The sequence below is a fragment of the Sceloporus undulatus genome, chromosome 3 (genome assembly GCF_019175285.1).
Source record: "Sceloporus undulatus isolate JIND9_A2432 ecotype Alabama chromosome 3, SceUnd_v1.1, whole genome shotgun sequence".
Taxonomy (NCBI): domain Eukaryota; kingdom Metazoa; phylum Chordata; class Lepidosauria; order Squamata; family Phrynosomatidae; genus Sceloporus; species Sceloporus undulatus.
Window position 1 is genome coordinate 2,901,562 of NC_056524.1, and position 17,938 is coordinate 2,919,499.

The 17,938-nt window shown below is 41.8% G+C and overlaps 1 protein-coding gene across 5 annotated transcripts in view; it reads right to left on the reverse strand.

Moving 5' to 3' along the window:
• The window catches only part of ARRB1 (arrestin beta 1), a 171,521-nt gene that overhangs the window by 21,750 nt on the left and 131,833 nt on the right, over positions 1–17,938 (reverse strand). For all 5 annotated transcript variants that reach the window (XM_042459400.1, XM_042459398.1, XM_042459395.1 and 2 more), the window contains 4 exons: positions 8,079–8,139; positions 4,645–4,689; positions 2,593–2,789; positions 88–147 (listed from right to left, as the gene is read on the reverse strand). In XM_042459400.1, coding sequence (XP_042315334.1) covers positions 88–147; positions 2,593–2,789; positions 4,645–4,689; positions 8,079–8,139 — 363 coding nt within the window. The remainder of the gene's footprint in view (positions 1–87; positions 148–2,592; positions 2,790–4,644; positions 4,690–8,078; positions 8,140–17,938) is intronic.

The following is a 17,938-nucleotide window of genomic DNA, read 5'->3' on the forward strand; positions in this document are numbered from 1 at the left end:
GGAGGAGGGAGAGGGGATCTGAAGACCACTCCTTCCCCTTCCTGTGTTCCTGGGGGTCCCATCCATGCCCCCCACCTGCCCTGTTACCTTTCCTGTGTCCTCTGGTCCCGGCTGCAACGTCACTGAGCAGGGAAGGTTGGGGGGGATCTGGAAGGGAAAATGGACCTCATCAGGAACCAAGCAAGCCAAGGCCTCTCTTTGCATGGACATGGAGAGGGCCAGGAACAGGATGCCCAGCACTGTCCGCCCACTTCGTTCAATGCCCTGTTTGCTCAATCTTCCATATGTCAAAATTTATAAAAGGAAATCAGCCTTCACACAACTGCACATGTGCATGCGCGCGCACACACAAGAACTTAACAATGTCAGTTAGTTCCTCAGTGTCCTCAGTGTATGATTTTCCATGAATCATGCCCATCAGCTCTTGCTGCCATCCTGCATCTGCCTCAACAGCCAGTGTTTATATATTTTATTAGTGCACTTCTATCCAAGGTGACCTGGGAGTTTATCCCACGGGAGGAATTTCTCTTCATTTTGAAAGAAAGTGGGGCCAGAACGCATTCACGTGAATTCACTAGTTCAGCCAATTTACATGAATTCGAATTGCATTTGAACTGACTTCCCATTGCCCAAAAATAGCTTGCCATTGCCCCAAATTGTGTGTGGTAGTCTACCACGCAATAACATGAAACCCCATGATTGCGTTCGGATTGCCATTGGATTATACTTCTAATTTCCCTTGTTTTATAAACTCTCAGATGTCCTCATTGCAAAGGTGGACCAGGCACTTCAAAATGTTTGACACTGACGAAAAATGGAAGCCGTTACAAAGGAAAACCTAAAAACACTCATAGAAATGTAAATTCACACTTCTTTAGTCATGCTCAAAACAGAGAACATTTTGCAATAAAGGTATCATTGATGGATTTTTGGTTGCACTATTTACATTGTTAGTTCTTGTGTGTGTGCGTGCGCATGTGCAGTTGTGTGAAAGCTGATTTCCCTTTTATCATTATAAATAAATCCTCGGTCAGCCAAAAAACAAACAAACTCAGTGACATTGAGCAAGTCCCACTCTTTCAGCCTCAGATGAAGGAAATGGCAATCTTGCTTGAAGAAATCTTGCTAGGAAAGCCCTGCGATGGGGTCTCTATAAATTGGGGTCAGCTTGAAGGCACATAATTTATCGCATTTGTTATCTACATATTTCCGTCCCAACCCCTTTATGAGATCTCAGGGCAACCCATCATTACAATTATATAAACAATTTAAAGCAATCCTAGGCAAAAGAAATAAAATAATTTCTATAGGATAAAAGCACAGCGAACAAATGACCATAGTAATTTATGGGATCTCAGGACAACATGTCATTAAAATTATATAAGCAATTTGAAGCAATCCTTGGTAAAAGAAATAAAATAATTTCTATAGGATAAAAGCATGGTAAGCAAATGGCCATTATGGGATCTCAGGACAACCTACCATTAAAATTATATGTACAATTTAAAGCAATCCCAGGTAAAAAGAAATAATTTATATAGGAGAAAAGCATAGTAAACCAATTTCTTAAAGCAGAAAAGGCTCAGATAGTTAAAACCATGTAAAGGGTTAAAGAAATGAAATACTGTAACAAGAAACAAGTCCTGATGGAATTTGGACATAGGGATGATACAGGGCTGCAAGTAACCATCTGACAAACTGTATGCGATTGTAGCTGCTTGAGGATTTGAATTCATATTCATACCCTTGAACATTTTAGAGATGAAACCAGGACACTCATGGCCAAGCAACATCAGAGTGGGCTCAAAAGGGCAAAAATTGTTAATGAAGAGCAGATGAGCAAGGAGTGGGTGCAGCAGTTTGCTTTTGCCTGAGTCTACTGGGAAGGGCAGGCTCTGGCCCTTCCTCTCCCTGCTGCTGAGTTAATGCAGTGCAAACTACTATTGCCCTCTGAACTCATTTTGCAGCACATCAAGTAGGCTGAGGACAAAAGTGGGAGGAGGATAAAGAAACTGGGACATTTTAGAAGCAGGTGTAAAAGTGGGAAGGCAGAGGGTTAATTGGGACTATCCCTGCTAAATCACGGCTGTAGGAGGGTATGCAATATAAGTTGAAGGGATTGTTCCTTGGTCACTCTACAGTTTCTCACCCCCTGCTCTACTTTAAGTCAAGGGACCAGCGTTTTGCACCTTGAATCTTCTGAGAGCCTAACAGCTAGGCAGTCCACTGTTGAAAGCTCTTACTCTCAGGAAGCTCCTCCTAATGTTCAACTGCAATCTCTTTTCCTGCAGCTTGCATCCATTGCTCCGTGTTCTAGACTCTGGAGGTGCAGAAAACAAGCTTGCTCCATCCTCAATGTGACACCCCTTCAAATACTTAAATAGGGATATCACGTTACCTCTTAACCTTCTCTTCTCCAGGCTAAACATCCCCAGCTCCCTAAGTCGTTGTTCATAGGGCTTCATGGTTTCCAGGCCCTTCGCCATTTGGTGGCCCTGCTTTGGACGTGCTCCACTTTCTCAATGTCCATTTTGAATTGTGGGGCCCAGAACTGGACACAGAACTGGAATAGGGAGAACAAAGGATTCCTACCTCAAAGGTAAAAGGGTAGGCCTGTTCGCCGAGCTTCTTGATCAGCCGTTCCTGGAGCCGTGTCAGAGGTTTCTTCTCCTCAGGAACTGGGGGAAAGGCCTGGACATTAGCAACGAAAAGATCCTTCCGGAAGGTGAGGCCCAAGACATCCAGGTCCTCACGGCCATAGCGGAAGGCGCATGTCAATGTGACAAAAACTGCAAGGAGAAGACAGAAGGTATTGCACAGGAAAGAGATTCCACAGGAGCAGAATCCCACACTGAATCCTACAAACCTACAATCCTAGTGCTCGAAGAGACACCAATGGTTATCCAGACCAACCTTATTCTGCCATGCAGGATGATACCATCAAAGCCCTCCCTGTGAGAAATGGGAAAGCATGGAATCATAGGGTAGGAAGAGACCATGGTGGCCTTCCAGGCCAATCCCATTCTGCCATGCAGGAAGACACAATCAAAGCCTTCCCAAGAGATAGCCATCCAGCCTCTGCTTAAAACATAGAATCATAGAGTTGAAAGAGACCGCAAGGGCCATCCAGTCCAACCTCCTGCCATGCAGGAGCTCACAATTAAAGCACCCCCTGACAGATGACCATCCAGCCTCTGTTTAAAGACCTCCAAAGAAGGAGACCCCACCACTCTCCAAGGGAGTGTGTTCCACTGTCAAATAGCTCTTACTCCTAATGTTGAGGTGGGATCTCTTTTCCTGGAGCTTGCATCCATTACTCCGGGTCCTAGTCTCTGGAGCAGCAGAAAACAAGCTTGCTCCCTCCTCAATAGGGCATTCCTTCAAATACTTAGACAGGGCTATCATATCACCCTTTAACCTTCTCATCTCCTAGGTCTTTCCTCATAAGGCATGGTTTTCAGACCCATCACCATTTTGGTGGCCCTCCTTTGGACAAACTCCAGTTTGTCAACATCCTTTTTGAATTGTGGTGCCCAGAACTGGACACAAAACAGTGGTTCCCAAACTCTGGTCCTCCAGATGGTTTGGACTTCAGCTCCCAGAATGCCTTATTGTTGGACCAGGTGGCTCTGGCTTCTGGGAAATGAAGTCCAAAACACATGGAGAACCAACGTTTGGGAATCAGTGGTTTAAAGGGAAGGAGAAAAACTCCACCAGAGAAGGAGATTACTCCATACTCTGTCCTATTCTCTGGAGCTGCAGAAAACAAGCTTGCTCCATTCATTATGACATCCCTTTAAATATTTAAACATGGCTATCATATCTCCTCTTAACCTTCTCTTCTCCAGGCTAAACATCTCCAGCTCCCTAAGTGATTCCTCATAGGGCTTGGTGGTTTCCACACCTTCTTCCACTTTCGTCACCTTCCTCTGGGCAACCTCCAGTTCATCAATATCTCTCTTGACTTACCTCCCAAGCCCACCTTAAAGCCAACAGTCAGATCAGGCAACGGAAATCTGTCTTTGGGTGACCACACATCCTCCTTTTCCTAGATATGTCCTACATTTCAGCCTCCTGTCCAGGAGGAATTTCAAAATGCCCTCCATTTTGAGCAGGACTAAGAAGCATGACTATATATGTATATCAGTGTTTTTAGCTTATATGTTCCCTGTGTTGAACTTATTGAAGGCTTTGTTTCTGAATGAGCATTTCTTGGCAGTATAAAATAAAGTGATTAAAAAGAAGCAACTGACACTGGATATACTGCTCTAACAAGGAACAACGGCCGACAAACTGGTAAAGTTAAAACGTTTAAATTCAAACAGCCCTTGTTCCAGTAAGAAGGTTGGAAAACAGTAATAATAGCCACACTTTAACACACACACACACACACACACACACACACACACATATATATATATATATGAGTAATCAATTTAAAAAACAACAACAGGAGTGTTGTTGTTTTTTAAAATCATTTGGATTAAACCAGCCAACCCAATACAATTATAGCACTCCTAAAAGACGTCCATCCAACTTCTGCTGATGGACTTCTAACGATGGAAAATTCACTATCTTCCAGAACTGTGGATTCCACTGTCAAGATGTTCCTATTAATGTTTAGGTAATCGAGCCGTAAGTTACCTTTCCGTTCTTTTAAGTACTCCGGATCCACCAACACAACGCCATCTGCAAAAGAAAGAAAGGCAGAGATAAGGCCTGTGAAACATCCATCCTATATGCTTTACCCAGATTTCTGAAATTCAAAATACTCCAAAATCCTAACTATTTTTCAAAGGTGGCTGAGATTGTGACACCTTTGCCTTCTGATGGTTCAATGTACATGGACTTTGTTCCATGCACACAATTATTAAAATAGTGTGTAAAAAATTACCTTCATGCTTTGCGTATAATGTGTATATGAAGTGTGAGTGAATTTTGTATTTTGACTTGGGTCCCGTCTCACTGATTGTTGGCTATTGATGAATTGATGAATTGTTATTTTAGAGAACTAATAGGAATGTCGGTTAATTTAGTATTAGTGTTTTATTGATTGTATTTTTTATTATTATTATGTACAGTCAGCCCGCTGTATCCGCAGATTCTTCATTCACAGATTCAGGCATTCACAGATTGAAAATATTCAAAAAATACAAAAATTCCCAAAAGCAAAGCTCGATTTTGCCATCTTATACAAGGGACACCATTTTACTGTGCCATTGTATATAATGGGACTTGAGCATCTGTGCATTTTGATATCCATGGGGGGCCCTGGAACCAAACCCCAGGGGATACCTAGGGCCAACTATATATATTCATGTATAAGTCTAGAAATTCAGGTCAAAAAAATTGACCCCCAAAAGCCTGACTTGACTTATCCACAGGTCAATCGATGTAAGTACTGTACAGCAGAGAACAAGTTTGCTCCATCTTCCACCTGATGGAAGCCTTCCCAGTATTAAAGATGGCTGGATCCTGTTACCTCTCAGTCTTCTCCCATCTAAACAGACCCAGTTCCTTCAGGTGCTGCCCATAGTTCAGCATCCTCTAAAAATCATCCAGCATTGCGATTTTGGCCATTTAGGAAAAAACAGTTGAGAAAGCAGAGGTGGAGAGAAATCTCCTGGGTTTATGAAAGCAATATCTCAAGCTGCAAAAAAAAGTGGGCCAATGCAATGCAATAACGAAAGCCACCAGTGCATAAAGGTTTCCAGGCGGTCGCCTTCCAGCTGTAAAACCCAGAGACCTCTGAAGCCCAGCTGAGCTGAGGACTAAGCTTGCAAAAGTTAATTTGTTTCTTCAGACATGAATAAGAGTCCCGGGGATGTTAAATTGGTGCGCTTGGCTCAACCCAGGTGGAAAGAAACAGAGACCAGGGATGAGTCAGGATGTTGAATAATTTCCAAGGAGAAGAAAATGGGCCGCCGGGGAAAGGATCCGTTGCCTGCTTAGTGCGCAATCAAAGGCTGAGCTGTAATTAAATATTGAAAAATGAACGAAAAACAAACACCCAGCGTCAACAACCAGCCCCCGCCCAACTGGAGATAATGGGGAGTCTGTGTATTCCGTTGCTCTCAGTCATTTTGCAATGTTGCATTTAATTAATCCAAGAAAGCCAGAAGCATCATAGAAACACATCACAGGAAGGGGATGATGGGCACTGTGGTACAATAATTCCAGCATTTAGATTTAGGATCACATCTCCATTTGCCCGCTAAGTAGCAGTGACCCATAACTTTGACATCAAGCTAAAACTCACAGTGGATTCAGTGTCTCACTAGCAATGAAGCCACCAGCTGCAACAATGTGAACCCTTCACTTCTGTTCTTTCCATGGCTGGAACAAACAAGACTCATGAGGTCCCACAGGGCTCTGTCCTGGGCCCAGTGCTATTCAATATCTTTATCAATGACCTGGATGACAGAATTGGGGGCATACCTATCAAATTTGCAGATGACACCAAATTAGGAGGATCAGCTAAGACTCCAGAGGACAAGATCAAAATTCAAGATGACCTGAATAGACTAGAAAGCTGGGCCAAAGCTAACAAACTGAAATTCAACAGGGAGAAATGTAAGGTACTGTACTTAGGTGGAAAAATGAAATGCATAGATATAGGATCCTGGGGAACATGTGAAAGGGATCTAGGAGTCCAAGTAGACCAATTATGTATTTGCAAATATTCCAAAATCCCCAAACCTCCTTAAGCCAAAACACTTCTGGCCCCAAGCATTTTGGATAAGGGAGAGTCAGGGGGTTGGACTGGATGGCCCTTGAGGCCTCTTCCAACTCTATGATTCTATGTTTTGCTTTTGTGTTTACATGCTTTTTGCCTCTGGGAAGTTTGGATTCAGACAAGGGTCCAAAACACACTGCAGAAATAATCCAGTTTGAGACCACTTTAACTGCCCCGGCTCAATGCTAGGGAATTCTAGGATTTGTGGTTTTGTGAGACATTGGGCTTTCTTTGTTTGAGAGCTCTGGTACCACAATAAACTACAGTTCCCAGGATTCCCTAGTACTGAGCCTGGGCAGCTAAAGCAGACTCAAACTGGGTTATTTCTGCAGTGTGTTTTGAATCAAGGTCTCTGTGATGGCAGCAGTGACTAAAGAAGGGTGGTATCTGGTGAGGATGCCAGTTCCATTACATCTCACACAGTTACCTTGAGGGCATCTAGACAGTCCCCATAGTTGGTGTCCAGAGCAGTAGGAAAAGAGGACATCTTTACATGGATGAGATGGAGACAAGGAAAAGTACTCACACTTGGCGAGAGCAGTGGAAGTGTTCACCTTTGGTGGCAGAGCAATGGGCTAAATGGTAAAGTCCCTCAAAGGAACGCTTTCACTTCCAAGCTGTGCATCTTCCCTGGCCCAATATAAACTTATTGTTGGAAGATTTTGGCATTCTCTTTTCCCATCCTTAGACAGATAGGGAATTCCTGCATGCAAACTCTCCTCTCCTTCCCTCTCTCTCTCTCTCTCATTTAAACGACAGTCACCACTCCTTTTTCATGGGAGATACATTCCGGACCCTGTTGTGAAAACGGAGTTTTGCCTATATTCAAGTCCCATTGGCTTGAATATAGGCACATGGCTGCTGGAGCACGTGCGCACTTTGGGCATATGCTCCATTATTTCCCCTTCTGTTCGTCCCTCGCGCATAAGCGAGGGAGAACTGTACGGTAACCATGTCACTTAGGTCATTCCCTCTTTGTTACTAGCTGACATTCTCTAAAAATATGTTCAACTGAGCTGTTGTGTTTCCATCTTCCAGCTCTCCCAATTTTCTCTACAGAGATGACCAGATAAAGATTTCTTCATTACCTGAACTATTCACTAGCTAGATTAGGATACAGTGTATATGTAAATATAAATTAAAGCCACTAGTAAACTTTTGTTTTAAACTACAAACTCCGTGTTTGCTGTTTTTTGGAGTCAGACTCAGGTCTTAGGGAAGCATAGTTAGACAAGAGCACATTTCTGCTACTCTGCTCATTTAAAGCTAGATCCTAACAGGCTTGGCTTTGGCACTTTTGATAGTCAATATTTTTGTTTCCTTAGCCAAGGCTGACACTTACCAACTGGATCGACGACATCTATGTGGTCAACAAAGTCCCTCTTTCCAAGGTAGACAGTGAGCTGTTAAGGGGAGACAAAAACACCGGGAAGACATCAGCAACCAACACAGTACAGCCAGGAGTTCAACAGGGCAGATCATCCACTCTTGGAGTGCACTGCTAATTTGTTTTTAAGCCTGGAACATACCCCTCCAATATATATGGACTCAATTTCTGCATTGATTTTCACTGCCAGCATGTTGAATTTACAGGAAAAGAGATTCCAGCTCAAGATTAGGAAAAACTTCCTGGTGCTAAGAGCTGTTCAACAGTGGAAGATGCTCCCTTGGAGTGTCATGGAGTCTCCTTCCTTGCAGGTTTTCAAACAAGCTGGACAGCCATCCATCAGCATGGGCAGCAAATGGGGTTGGATTGATGGCCCTTGGGGTCCCTTCCAACTGTAGGATTCTATAATTCCAGGAATCCAGACCAGAAATTTATGGATATCCTCCAACTGTCCTGATTTGCCATGGACAGTCCCAATTAATTCCCTGTTTCTCACTTTTTCAGTTGCTTTTAAAACGTCCCAATTTCTTTCTCCTAATCTGATCTCTTTTTTTGACATCTAGAAGGTAATGCCATCATCACAAAAAGTCAACATGGGTTTCAGAGAAAGAAGTCATGCCAGACAAATCTGATCTCTTTCTTTGATAAAATGACCATCTTGGTAGATGAAGGGAATGCTGTGGATATAGTAGATCTTGATTTCAGTAAGGCCTTTGACAAGGTTCCCCATGACATTCTTGCAAACAAGCTTGTAAAATGTGGGCTAGACAAAGTAACTGTTACATGGATCTGTAATTGGTTGACCGGCCGAACCCAAAGGGTGCTCAACAATGGCTCCTTTTCATCCTGGAGAGAAGTGACCAGTGGGGTGTCCAGTGGGGCTCTGTCCTGGGCCCAGTGCTATTCAACATCTTTATCAATGACCTAGATGACAGAATTGGGAGCATACTTATCAAATTTGCAGATGACACCAAATTAGGAGGAATAGCTAATACTCCAGAGGACAGGATCAAGATTCAAAATGACCTGAATAGACTAGAAAGCTGGGCCAAAGCTAACAAAATGAAATTCAACACGGAGAAATGTAAGGTATTGCACTTAGGGAGGAAAAATAAAATGCACAGATATAGGATCATGGATGACACCTGGCTGAATGAAACTACGTGTGAAAGGGATCTAGGAGTCCAAGTAGACCACAAGTTGAACATGAGTGAACAGTGCAATGCTGCAGCTAAAAAGGCCAATGCAATTCTAGGCTGCATCAATAAAACTATTGTGTCTAGATCAAGAGAAGTAATAGTGCCACTCTATTCTGCTTTGGTCAGGCCCCACCTGGAATATTGTGTCCAGTTCTGGGCACCACAATTCAAAAAGGACATTGAGAAACTGGAGCCATGTGTCCAAAGGAGGGCGACTAAAATAGTGAAAGGTCTGGAAACCTTGCCCTACAAGGAACGACTCAGGGAGCTGGGGATGTTTAGCCTGGAGAAGAGAAGGTGTTTTCTGCTGCTCCAGAGACCACTAGAACATGGAAAAATGGATGCAAGCTGCAGGAAAAGAGATTCCACTTCAACATCAGGAGGAACTTCCTGAGAGTAAGGGCCCCACTCCTTCCTCAGAGTGTAGTGGAGTCTCCTTCCTTGGAGTTCTTTAAGCAGAGGCTGGATGGCCATCTGTTGGGGATGCTTTGACTGAGAGTTCCTGCATGGCAGAACGGGGTTGGACTGGATGGCCCTTGCTGCCTCTTCCAACTCTACAATTCTATGATTCTCCTCCCAATTCCCTCCTTCATTTTCAGCTTAATTCAGGCCAGGAGTTGTCACTGAGATGCATCTGCACTGCCAAAATAGCACAGTTTGACACCGCTGTAACTTCCACGGCTCAATGCTGTAGAATTCTGGATCTGTAGTTTTGTGAGTTTCCTGTCGGAGAGCTCTGATGCCACAACAGACTACAAACCCCAGGTTTCTATAGGATGGAGCCATGACAGTTAAAAGCAAACTGTATTATTTCTACAGTATAGACGAGACTTTAGTCTACTTCCTCAGATGCGTAGAGTAAACCGATACTCAGTAAGGATGCTTATAATTAAATTGTAAGAATAGCTATGAACATGCAAAAAATGCAAGATGACAAATGTTATTAATGGGGAAGAACAAACTAGTTAAGAGAGGGTGTCAAACTGCATTATTTCCACGGTGTGGCATTCAAAACAAGATAACTGATGTAGAGTATCAGTGAATGAAAATAACAACCGTGTTGCTGGTGACTAAAATGCATCAAATCCTAGAGTTGGAAGAGACCCCTTCCAATATTTAACAGGGCCATCATATCACTTCTTTCCCTTTCATATGTGCTGCCATCGATCCAGGTGTCCCCCATCTGCATTTCATTTTTACTGCTCCCATGTTGTTGTTGTTGTTAACTGCCTTCAAGTCCATCCCGATTCATGGTGATCCCGCGGATGAGACATTTCCAAGCCCCGCTATCATCCACTACTCAGTCTCTCCATCTGGCATGCGGTCTTCCTCTCTTTCTACTTCCCTCCACCTTTCCTTGCATTATTGCTTTTTCCAGTGAATAGTGCCTTCTCATGATGTGACCAAAGAACAACTGACTCAATTTCGTCTTCTTGGCTTCCAGGGAGCGTTCAGGCTCGAAATGCACTTTCTTAGTTTACTATGCCTAGCACTAAAACCATGTGCTCAGCCTCTGAGATTGATTATGAAATGATTATCTCAAAGTCAGGAGGGAAATACTGAAGGTGCAGAAACAGGCTAAGTAGTTCCTTGACCATCTCCAAATTCAAAGTGGAAGGATTTATTTATTTATTTATTTCCCAGTTCTCTGGAAGTTTATTTTATTTTATTTATTTAATTCCTGACATTTCCCTCGTCATGGAACCTAAGGAAGCTTGCCATAGAAAAATTTAAAACAACAAACAATGTACTGGATAATACAAACGTTTTTACAAAACGCTAAATAAACTATCCAACGTAAACTTTCATTTGAAAGCATTTCAAAACTATGATCCATGCTCTGTTATGTTGATGACACACATATACTTACAGCGGTTTTGCAAAGGGCAAAGAAATGCTCCACAAAACCCAGAGCTGTTTTGCAATGGAATAGACTCTCCTTTGGAAGCCTTCTTTTCTCAACATTTATTTATTAACACACATGATTAACACAGCCAACTTAATTATAACATAACTCTAACAAACATGCATTGCATCAGCTTACATTCACTACAACAATCTTAAATAAAAACAGAAAACGGACATAGACCCAACCAACCAACATAAAAATATTCATTCTTAACTTCCTCACCTCTCTAAGAATATTGACTTTTAATTTCCTTATCAAAACCATATACATAGTTATCCCACCTCTTTACTTGATCACATATATATAACCAGCTCACTTATTATTTGACTTTCAAACGTAATATTGATAGACCTACCATTTCCTTTTTTCCCTTTTAATCTTTATATACTGATGAATAGATATAAAATGTATTACCCCGATATTAATTCAGTACATTTTAAACTGAGTTGAGATAGGTCATTATTTTCAACCAATAATATTGATAGACCTATCATTTACTCTTTCCCTTTTAGTCTTTATACACTTATTATGTTATGTTATTGATATATTACCTCTAGATTAATTCAGTACATTTGAGACAGATTTCAGATAGATCATTATTTTCAAGCACTAATATTGATAGGCCTATCATTTACTCTTTCCCTTTTGGTCCTTATATACTTATGTATAGATACATATGTATTACCTCTATATTAATCCAGTACATTTGAAGCAGATTTCAGATAGGTCATTATTTTCACCAATCTTTCTCAATTTTTTATATTGAATTGTTTCCAAGTAGCTGTGTAAGCTTATCATTTTCCATAAATTCATGTAACTTCAAATTTGAATATATATATATATATATATATATATATATATAATTTAAAAACCAAAAAAGCCTATAAATTTAAGATATAATTACCGAGATCAAATTGACTTTAGCTTAAACCATAGTACTACTAAAAAATATTAATATCTTCTGTCAGTACATTGCAAACTTAAAACATTTTGTACTTCCAATAGTGTCTCATTCAGAAGGGGTGATAAAAGTTGAACCTCACTAAATTGTTTCCATGTTGGTATTCCTCTTTAAATACATATCAAATGTTAAAGCTTAAACCAATAGCCTTCCAAAAGTTGAAGGACTTAAAGGAGGCACACTGTTGCTGCCATTCATTGGGCAAAGCTCAGAGCAAAGTTCTGCTAAGCTCTCCTTTGGATGAACTTGCAAGGGACAGATGGCCTGCAGCAGCTTAAGGGAGAGTTTAGAGGGTTTTGCCCCCTGCTGCTGTGGCAAACCATCTTTGCTTTTTAGGGGCTCATCCATCTTAGGCAGCATTTAGAGAAGATTTACATGGTTTGTGTGTAGGAAAGCCAATGGGGTTTTTGTTCATTCTTGTTTTACGATGGGTTTATCCCAGTCTCTTGGGAGTTTATCACACAGGAGGAATTTCTCTTAATTTCAAATGAAAAGAAAGTGGGGCCAGAATGCATTCATGTGAATTCGCTAGTTCAGTGAATTTACAGTGGTACCCCGGGATACGAATTACCCAGGTTACGAATTTTTCGGGATACGAAAAAATCCCATAGGGATTTATTGTTTCGGCTTACGAAGGTTTCTTCGGGTTACGAAAAAACCTCGGCGCTATTTTCCGCCACCGGAGGGCAGCAGAGAGCTATTTTTCCATTAGCGCCTATGGCAATTCGGCTTACGAAGGTTTTTCGGGTTACGAAATTAGCCGCGGAACGAATTAATTTCGTAACCCGAGGTACCACTGTACGTGAATTCGAATTGCATTCGAATTGACTTCCCATTGCCTGAAAATAGTTTGCCATTGCGCGAAATTGTGTGTGATCACCTCTCACACAATAATGTTAAACCCCATGATTGCGTTCGGTTTGGACTGACTTCCCATTGTCCAAAACTGCATGTGGTAGTCTATCACGCAATAACATTAAACCCCATGATTGCGTTCGGATTGCCATTGGATTATACTTCCAATTTCCCTTGTCTGATAAATTCATTGGAGACCATCAACAAAAGAAGGACCTTCCAGAGAGTTGTGTTGTTCTGGTGGCGATTACGAATGGGAAGAATATGCACAGTTATTTCTTTCCTGGCTGAAAAGAAATGGATTTCCCAACAGTCAACAGTGAATATTGTCAGAAGGAATAACAAAGTGGAGAAAAAACTGGACCCTTTGTGCATCCGGAAGCTTCTGGAGAAATTATCTTGGGCAGAAAATGCAAACGGCCACTTTATGGTTTGTTCCTGATTGAGGTTTTGTACTTCAAAACCTAGCAATCTTGAACAAAAAAGTGTGTCGGTGTGTGCAAATTTGCTTTTTTTAAAGTAAGGTTTATTGTTCCTTCCTGTTTTAATGCAAATAGCCACATTATTATTATTGTTGTTGTTGTTGTTGTTGTACCGGGTTGCAGTTCTATAACCCAGGATCCAGAAATGTTGCACCAAAAATGGATATTATTTAATATGTGAAAGACTGGGTTTTTCAAATAAGATTTTTTAGGGGGGAAGCCAAGATTTATTGGCTACATTTTTTATAGAAACAAAACTCTTACACACACACACACACACAAATCTTACAAACACAAGTAAATCTTGCACACAGGAAAATCGTGGCAGAAAATCTAGCAAAAAATCCTCCGTCAAAAAAGCGACATAATGTTGTTGTGCAAAATTGAGAAAGGAAGCAGCAAGTGGCTTTAAATGGAGAGTTGTTTCCATAGGAAGCCAGGTCTTGCAAAAGAGACCAGAGAGAGAAGCAAGTGGCTTTAAATGGAGAGGTTTTCCGAAAGGAAGCAAAGGCTTGCAAAGCAGACTAGAGAGGGAAGGAATGGGTCTTCAATGGAGACTGGGGCATCAGCCTTGCTTGCTTTAGGACCTTTCTAAGCACTACTGATGTATTGACCCTGATATATGTCTACCCAAAATTTTAGGGACAATTGTGGGGCATAAATTTCTCGACTTATAGTTAAGTATATGGGTAAATCCAAAATTACAAACCCCAGAATTCCATAGGATTGGGCCACGGCAGTTAAACCTTTCACAGGGTTTTCTTGGCAAGTTCTTTCAGAGGGGGTTTGCCATTGCCATCCTCTGAGGCTGAGAGAGTATGACTTGACCAAGGTCAACTGGGGGGAGCTTCAATAACCGAGACAGGATTTGAACCCAGGCCTCAGAGTCGCAATCCAACATCCAAAGCACTACACATATTCTATAATTTGCATTATTAGTTTTCAGATGTATCCATTTCTCCATCTCTGCAATTTCCATCATTTTTCTCCCTCACCATGCGTCAACTCTGGGAATATCTGGGACTTTCCCAATATTTTTGCACAGACTAATCTAGCTGCCGATATCATATCCCAGGAAAAAGTAACTTTCCCAGGCTGAGCGCACAGGAGCTATTGGGAAGGAAGGAGACCTTTATGAGTCGCCTCCTCTATTCAGTTTCAAATTAGGAAGCCTCTTTCCTTCCATTTCTGTGAGCTGAAGATAAGCAGGTCATTGGAGTCCATTTTTGCAAATCTTTATGGGATACCTGAACAGAACTCCATTAAAGAACTCCATTTCCATGGAAGGGCGGGGTATAAATAAAATTTATTATTATTATTATTAAAGCGATTTAATTATCTGGCCAGCTTTTTAACATTGGCATAAATCACAGACACTCCTCAAGCGGGAAGACAGGAAAGCAGAGGTATCACAAGGTAATGAAGCAAGACAGCTGTCGGCGTTTTTGTCTAAATTGGAGCTTAAATTGTTTTGGACTAGTTTTCCAAGAAGTAGCCATGTTATGCTGCATCTACACGGCATAATTAATGCAGTTTGACACCGCTTTATCGGCCATGGTTCAATACTCTGGAAAGCTGGCACTTGCAGCTTTGCGAGTTATTTAGCCTTCTTTGTTAGAGAGCCCCAGTGCTGCATCAAACTATAAATCCCACTGAGCCATGACAGTTAAAGCAGGGTCAAAACTGCATTAATTCTGCAGTGCAGATGTAGCCTTATTTTTCTTGCAGCATCAAAAAGGAGGAAGGGAGAGGGAGAGAGGGAAAAAAGGTATGTATCACCACCTTTATGATTAAAATAGTTTTTGTTAACAGTGGGAGTCTTAAAATAAAATAAGAACATACATATATGCACGATGCAAATAATAAACACACACATGCACCCAAAAATAAATGAACAAACAAATCCCAGGATTCCACAGGACACAGCCATGGCATGGGATGGAGCCATGACAGTTTATCAAAGGTATCAGAGTGCTCTAACTGTGCAGTCTGGACACTGAGGATGATGCCCCCGGGAAGGGAGCTGGCTTCCAAGAGCAAAAGGGGCACATGGGTGGTTGAGAAGCACCTCTTCTGCTGCAACTTCAAGGCAGGTCTTGCTCCCATGGACGCGACTCGGGGTTTGGAGATTTTACCCAGAATCCCCCAACCGGTCTGGCTAATTAATGGCTAGAGGAGCCTGCTGGGAGTTTTTTCCTTCCAAAGTGACTTTGAAAGGTTTGAGAAGATCACAAGATGGCATCTTTGAGAAGCTACTAGGATAATGAAAGGTCTGGACATCAAACTTTGTGAGGATTGACTTACAGTGCTGGGTATCTTTAACTTGAGGCTTATTCCCACTATGATTTAAAGCAAATCGCTGATCGGTTTATATGACTATCGTTCCCATTTGAAACCGGTTCTGATACTACAGTACTGTGATCGGTTTCAATCGCGTGAAGCGAGGCAAACGCAGGGGGAAAACGTTCTTTCCTGACACTAGTTCTCTGGCAGTTCTTTTGAAAAGAACTGATTCCGAAGTGTGTTCAACAAGCGGGGACAACGGATCTGAATCGCACCATTCTGGAGGACAGGGATTAATGGCAGAGGGGCGTTTACTATCCCTCCTCAGTTTTTGTTAGATCCCCCATTTTCCCCTCAGCGCTGGCTTTGCCCTTGTAGTGTGACCTATTGGCACATTATTGTTATTATTATTATTTTAAATAAAATTGATAGAAGATTCAATTTGTGGATTTTGCAACTACTTGCAACCAGGGAAGCAAGTAGTTGCAAAACCAATTAGTCAAATCTTCTTTCAGTTTTCTAAAAATAAAATTGACAGAAGATTTGATTCATTGGTTCTGCAGCTATTTGCCTCATTGATTGCATCTGAATCTTCTATCAATTTATTTTAAGAATACCGTATATACTCAACTATAAGTCAACCCCATGTACAAGTCAAGGGCAGATTTTGGGGCCAAAATTGTGGATTTTGAGGTGACCCATGGATAAGTCGGGGGTAAAACTTAGGGGCACGTAACGAAGGATGTAAAGGACAAAGCAAAGGAAAACGATGCCAACAAACTTGCAAAATTCCAGCAGGCATAACTATTTGTGCTCATACTAAAGGCTGAATGGATGAGAGAGTAGAAGGGGGTCAGTGCTTCCAGAGCAGATTAAACTCTTGCCTTTCACTAGGGGATGGTTTCTCTCATATATATAATGATTTAAAGTCCAGTACTTACATTGACCCGTAGGATCAGTTTTTTAACCTAAATTTCTAATGTATAAGTCTAGAGTATATACAGTATATAGTTCCCAAGCCAGGCTGCCCAGGCTGCCGCTTACATCACTGGTGACACACAGTGAAGTGGTGCAAGCTAGTGGGGATGACAATCTTGCCAAAGAAGAAGCAATTACAAGAGGATATTGAAAAGATCCACTTTCATAGTGGGAATGACAGCCCTTTTGGAATTGATTTACCAACACAGAGCGAAGGCGAATTGCACACCGGTTTATATGTAAGTGGGAATGAGTCCTTGGAGAGGAAAAGATTGAGATTCATAGAATGGAGGGGATCTCCAGAAGCAATCTAGTCCAACCCCCTGCTCAGTTCAGGATCTCAAGCTAAAATATCCCAAGCAGGGAACTGTCCAGCTTCTTTCTGGATACGTCCAGAGAAGGAGACCCCACCATTTCTCCAGGTAATTGGTTCCATCACCCAGCTGCTCTAGCTGTCAAGAAGTTCCTCCTGATGTTCAATTGAAATCTATCTTCTTGTATCTTCAGACCATGAGAGAACTGGTCCTTCCCTCTGGCACAGCAGAGAACAATCCTGCACCCTCCAGTCTGTGGCAACCCTTGAGATATTTCCAAACTGGCATCATGGCACCCTCAGTCTCCTCTTCTCCAAACTGAACTTGGCACATGATAGCCACGACCAAAGTGTTACAATTGCTATCTTTACATCTCCAAAGGGATGGAGTGACCTCATTTTTTGCTGCTACAGAAACCAAAACACAAACCCATGGATTCAAATCACAAGAAATAAAAATTTCCACCTAAACATTAAACTTTGGAGGTCTTTAAACAGAGGTCGAATGGGCATCTCTCAGGAGTGGCTGAGTTGGAAAAGAGCCTAAATACCATAGGACTAGCAGAAAACCCCCCAGACCTGGAACACTGACTAAGGAAGATCAAAGAAGAAAGTGCAAAGGCAGGCTTAATGTTGAGCATAAAGAAAACAAAAACAATGACCACCGAAGACCTTCACATGTTCAACCAAGACAATGAAGAAATAGAAATAGTCAAAGAATTCCCGTACCTGGGAGCAAACATTGATAGAAATGGGGACCGCAGTCAGGAAATTAGAAGAAGATTAAGAATGGGAAGGACAGCTATGAAAGAACTAAAAGATTCTAAAATGCAAA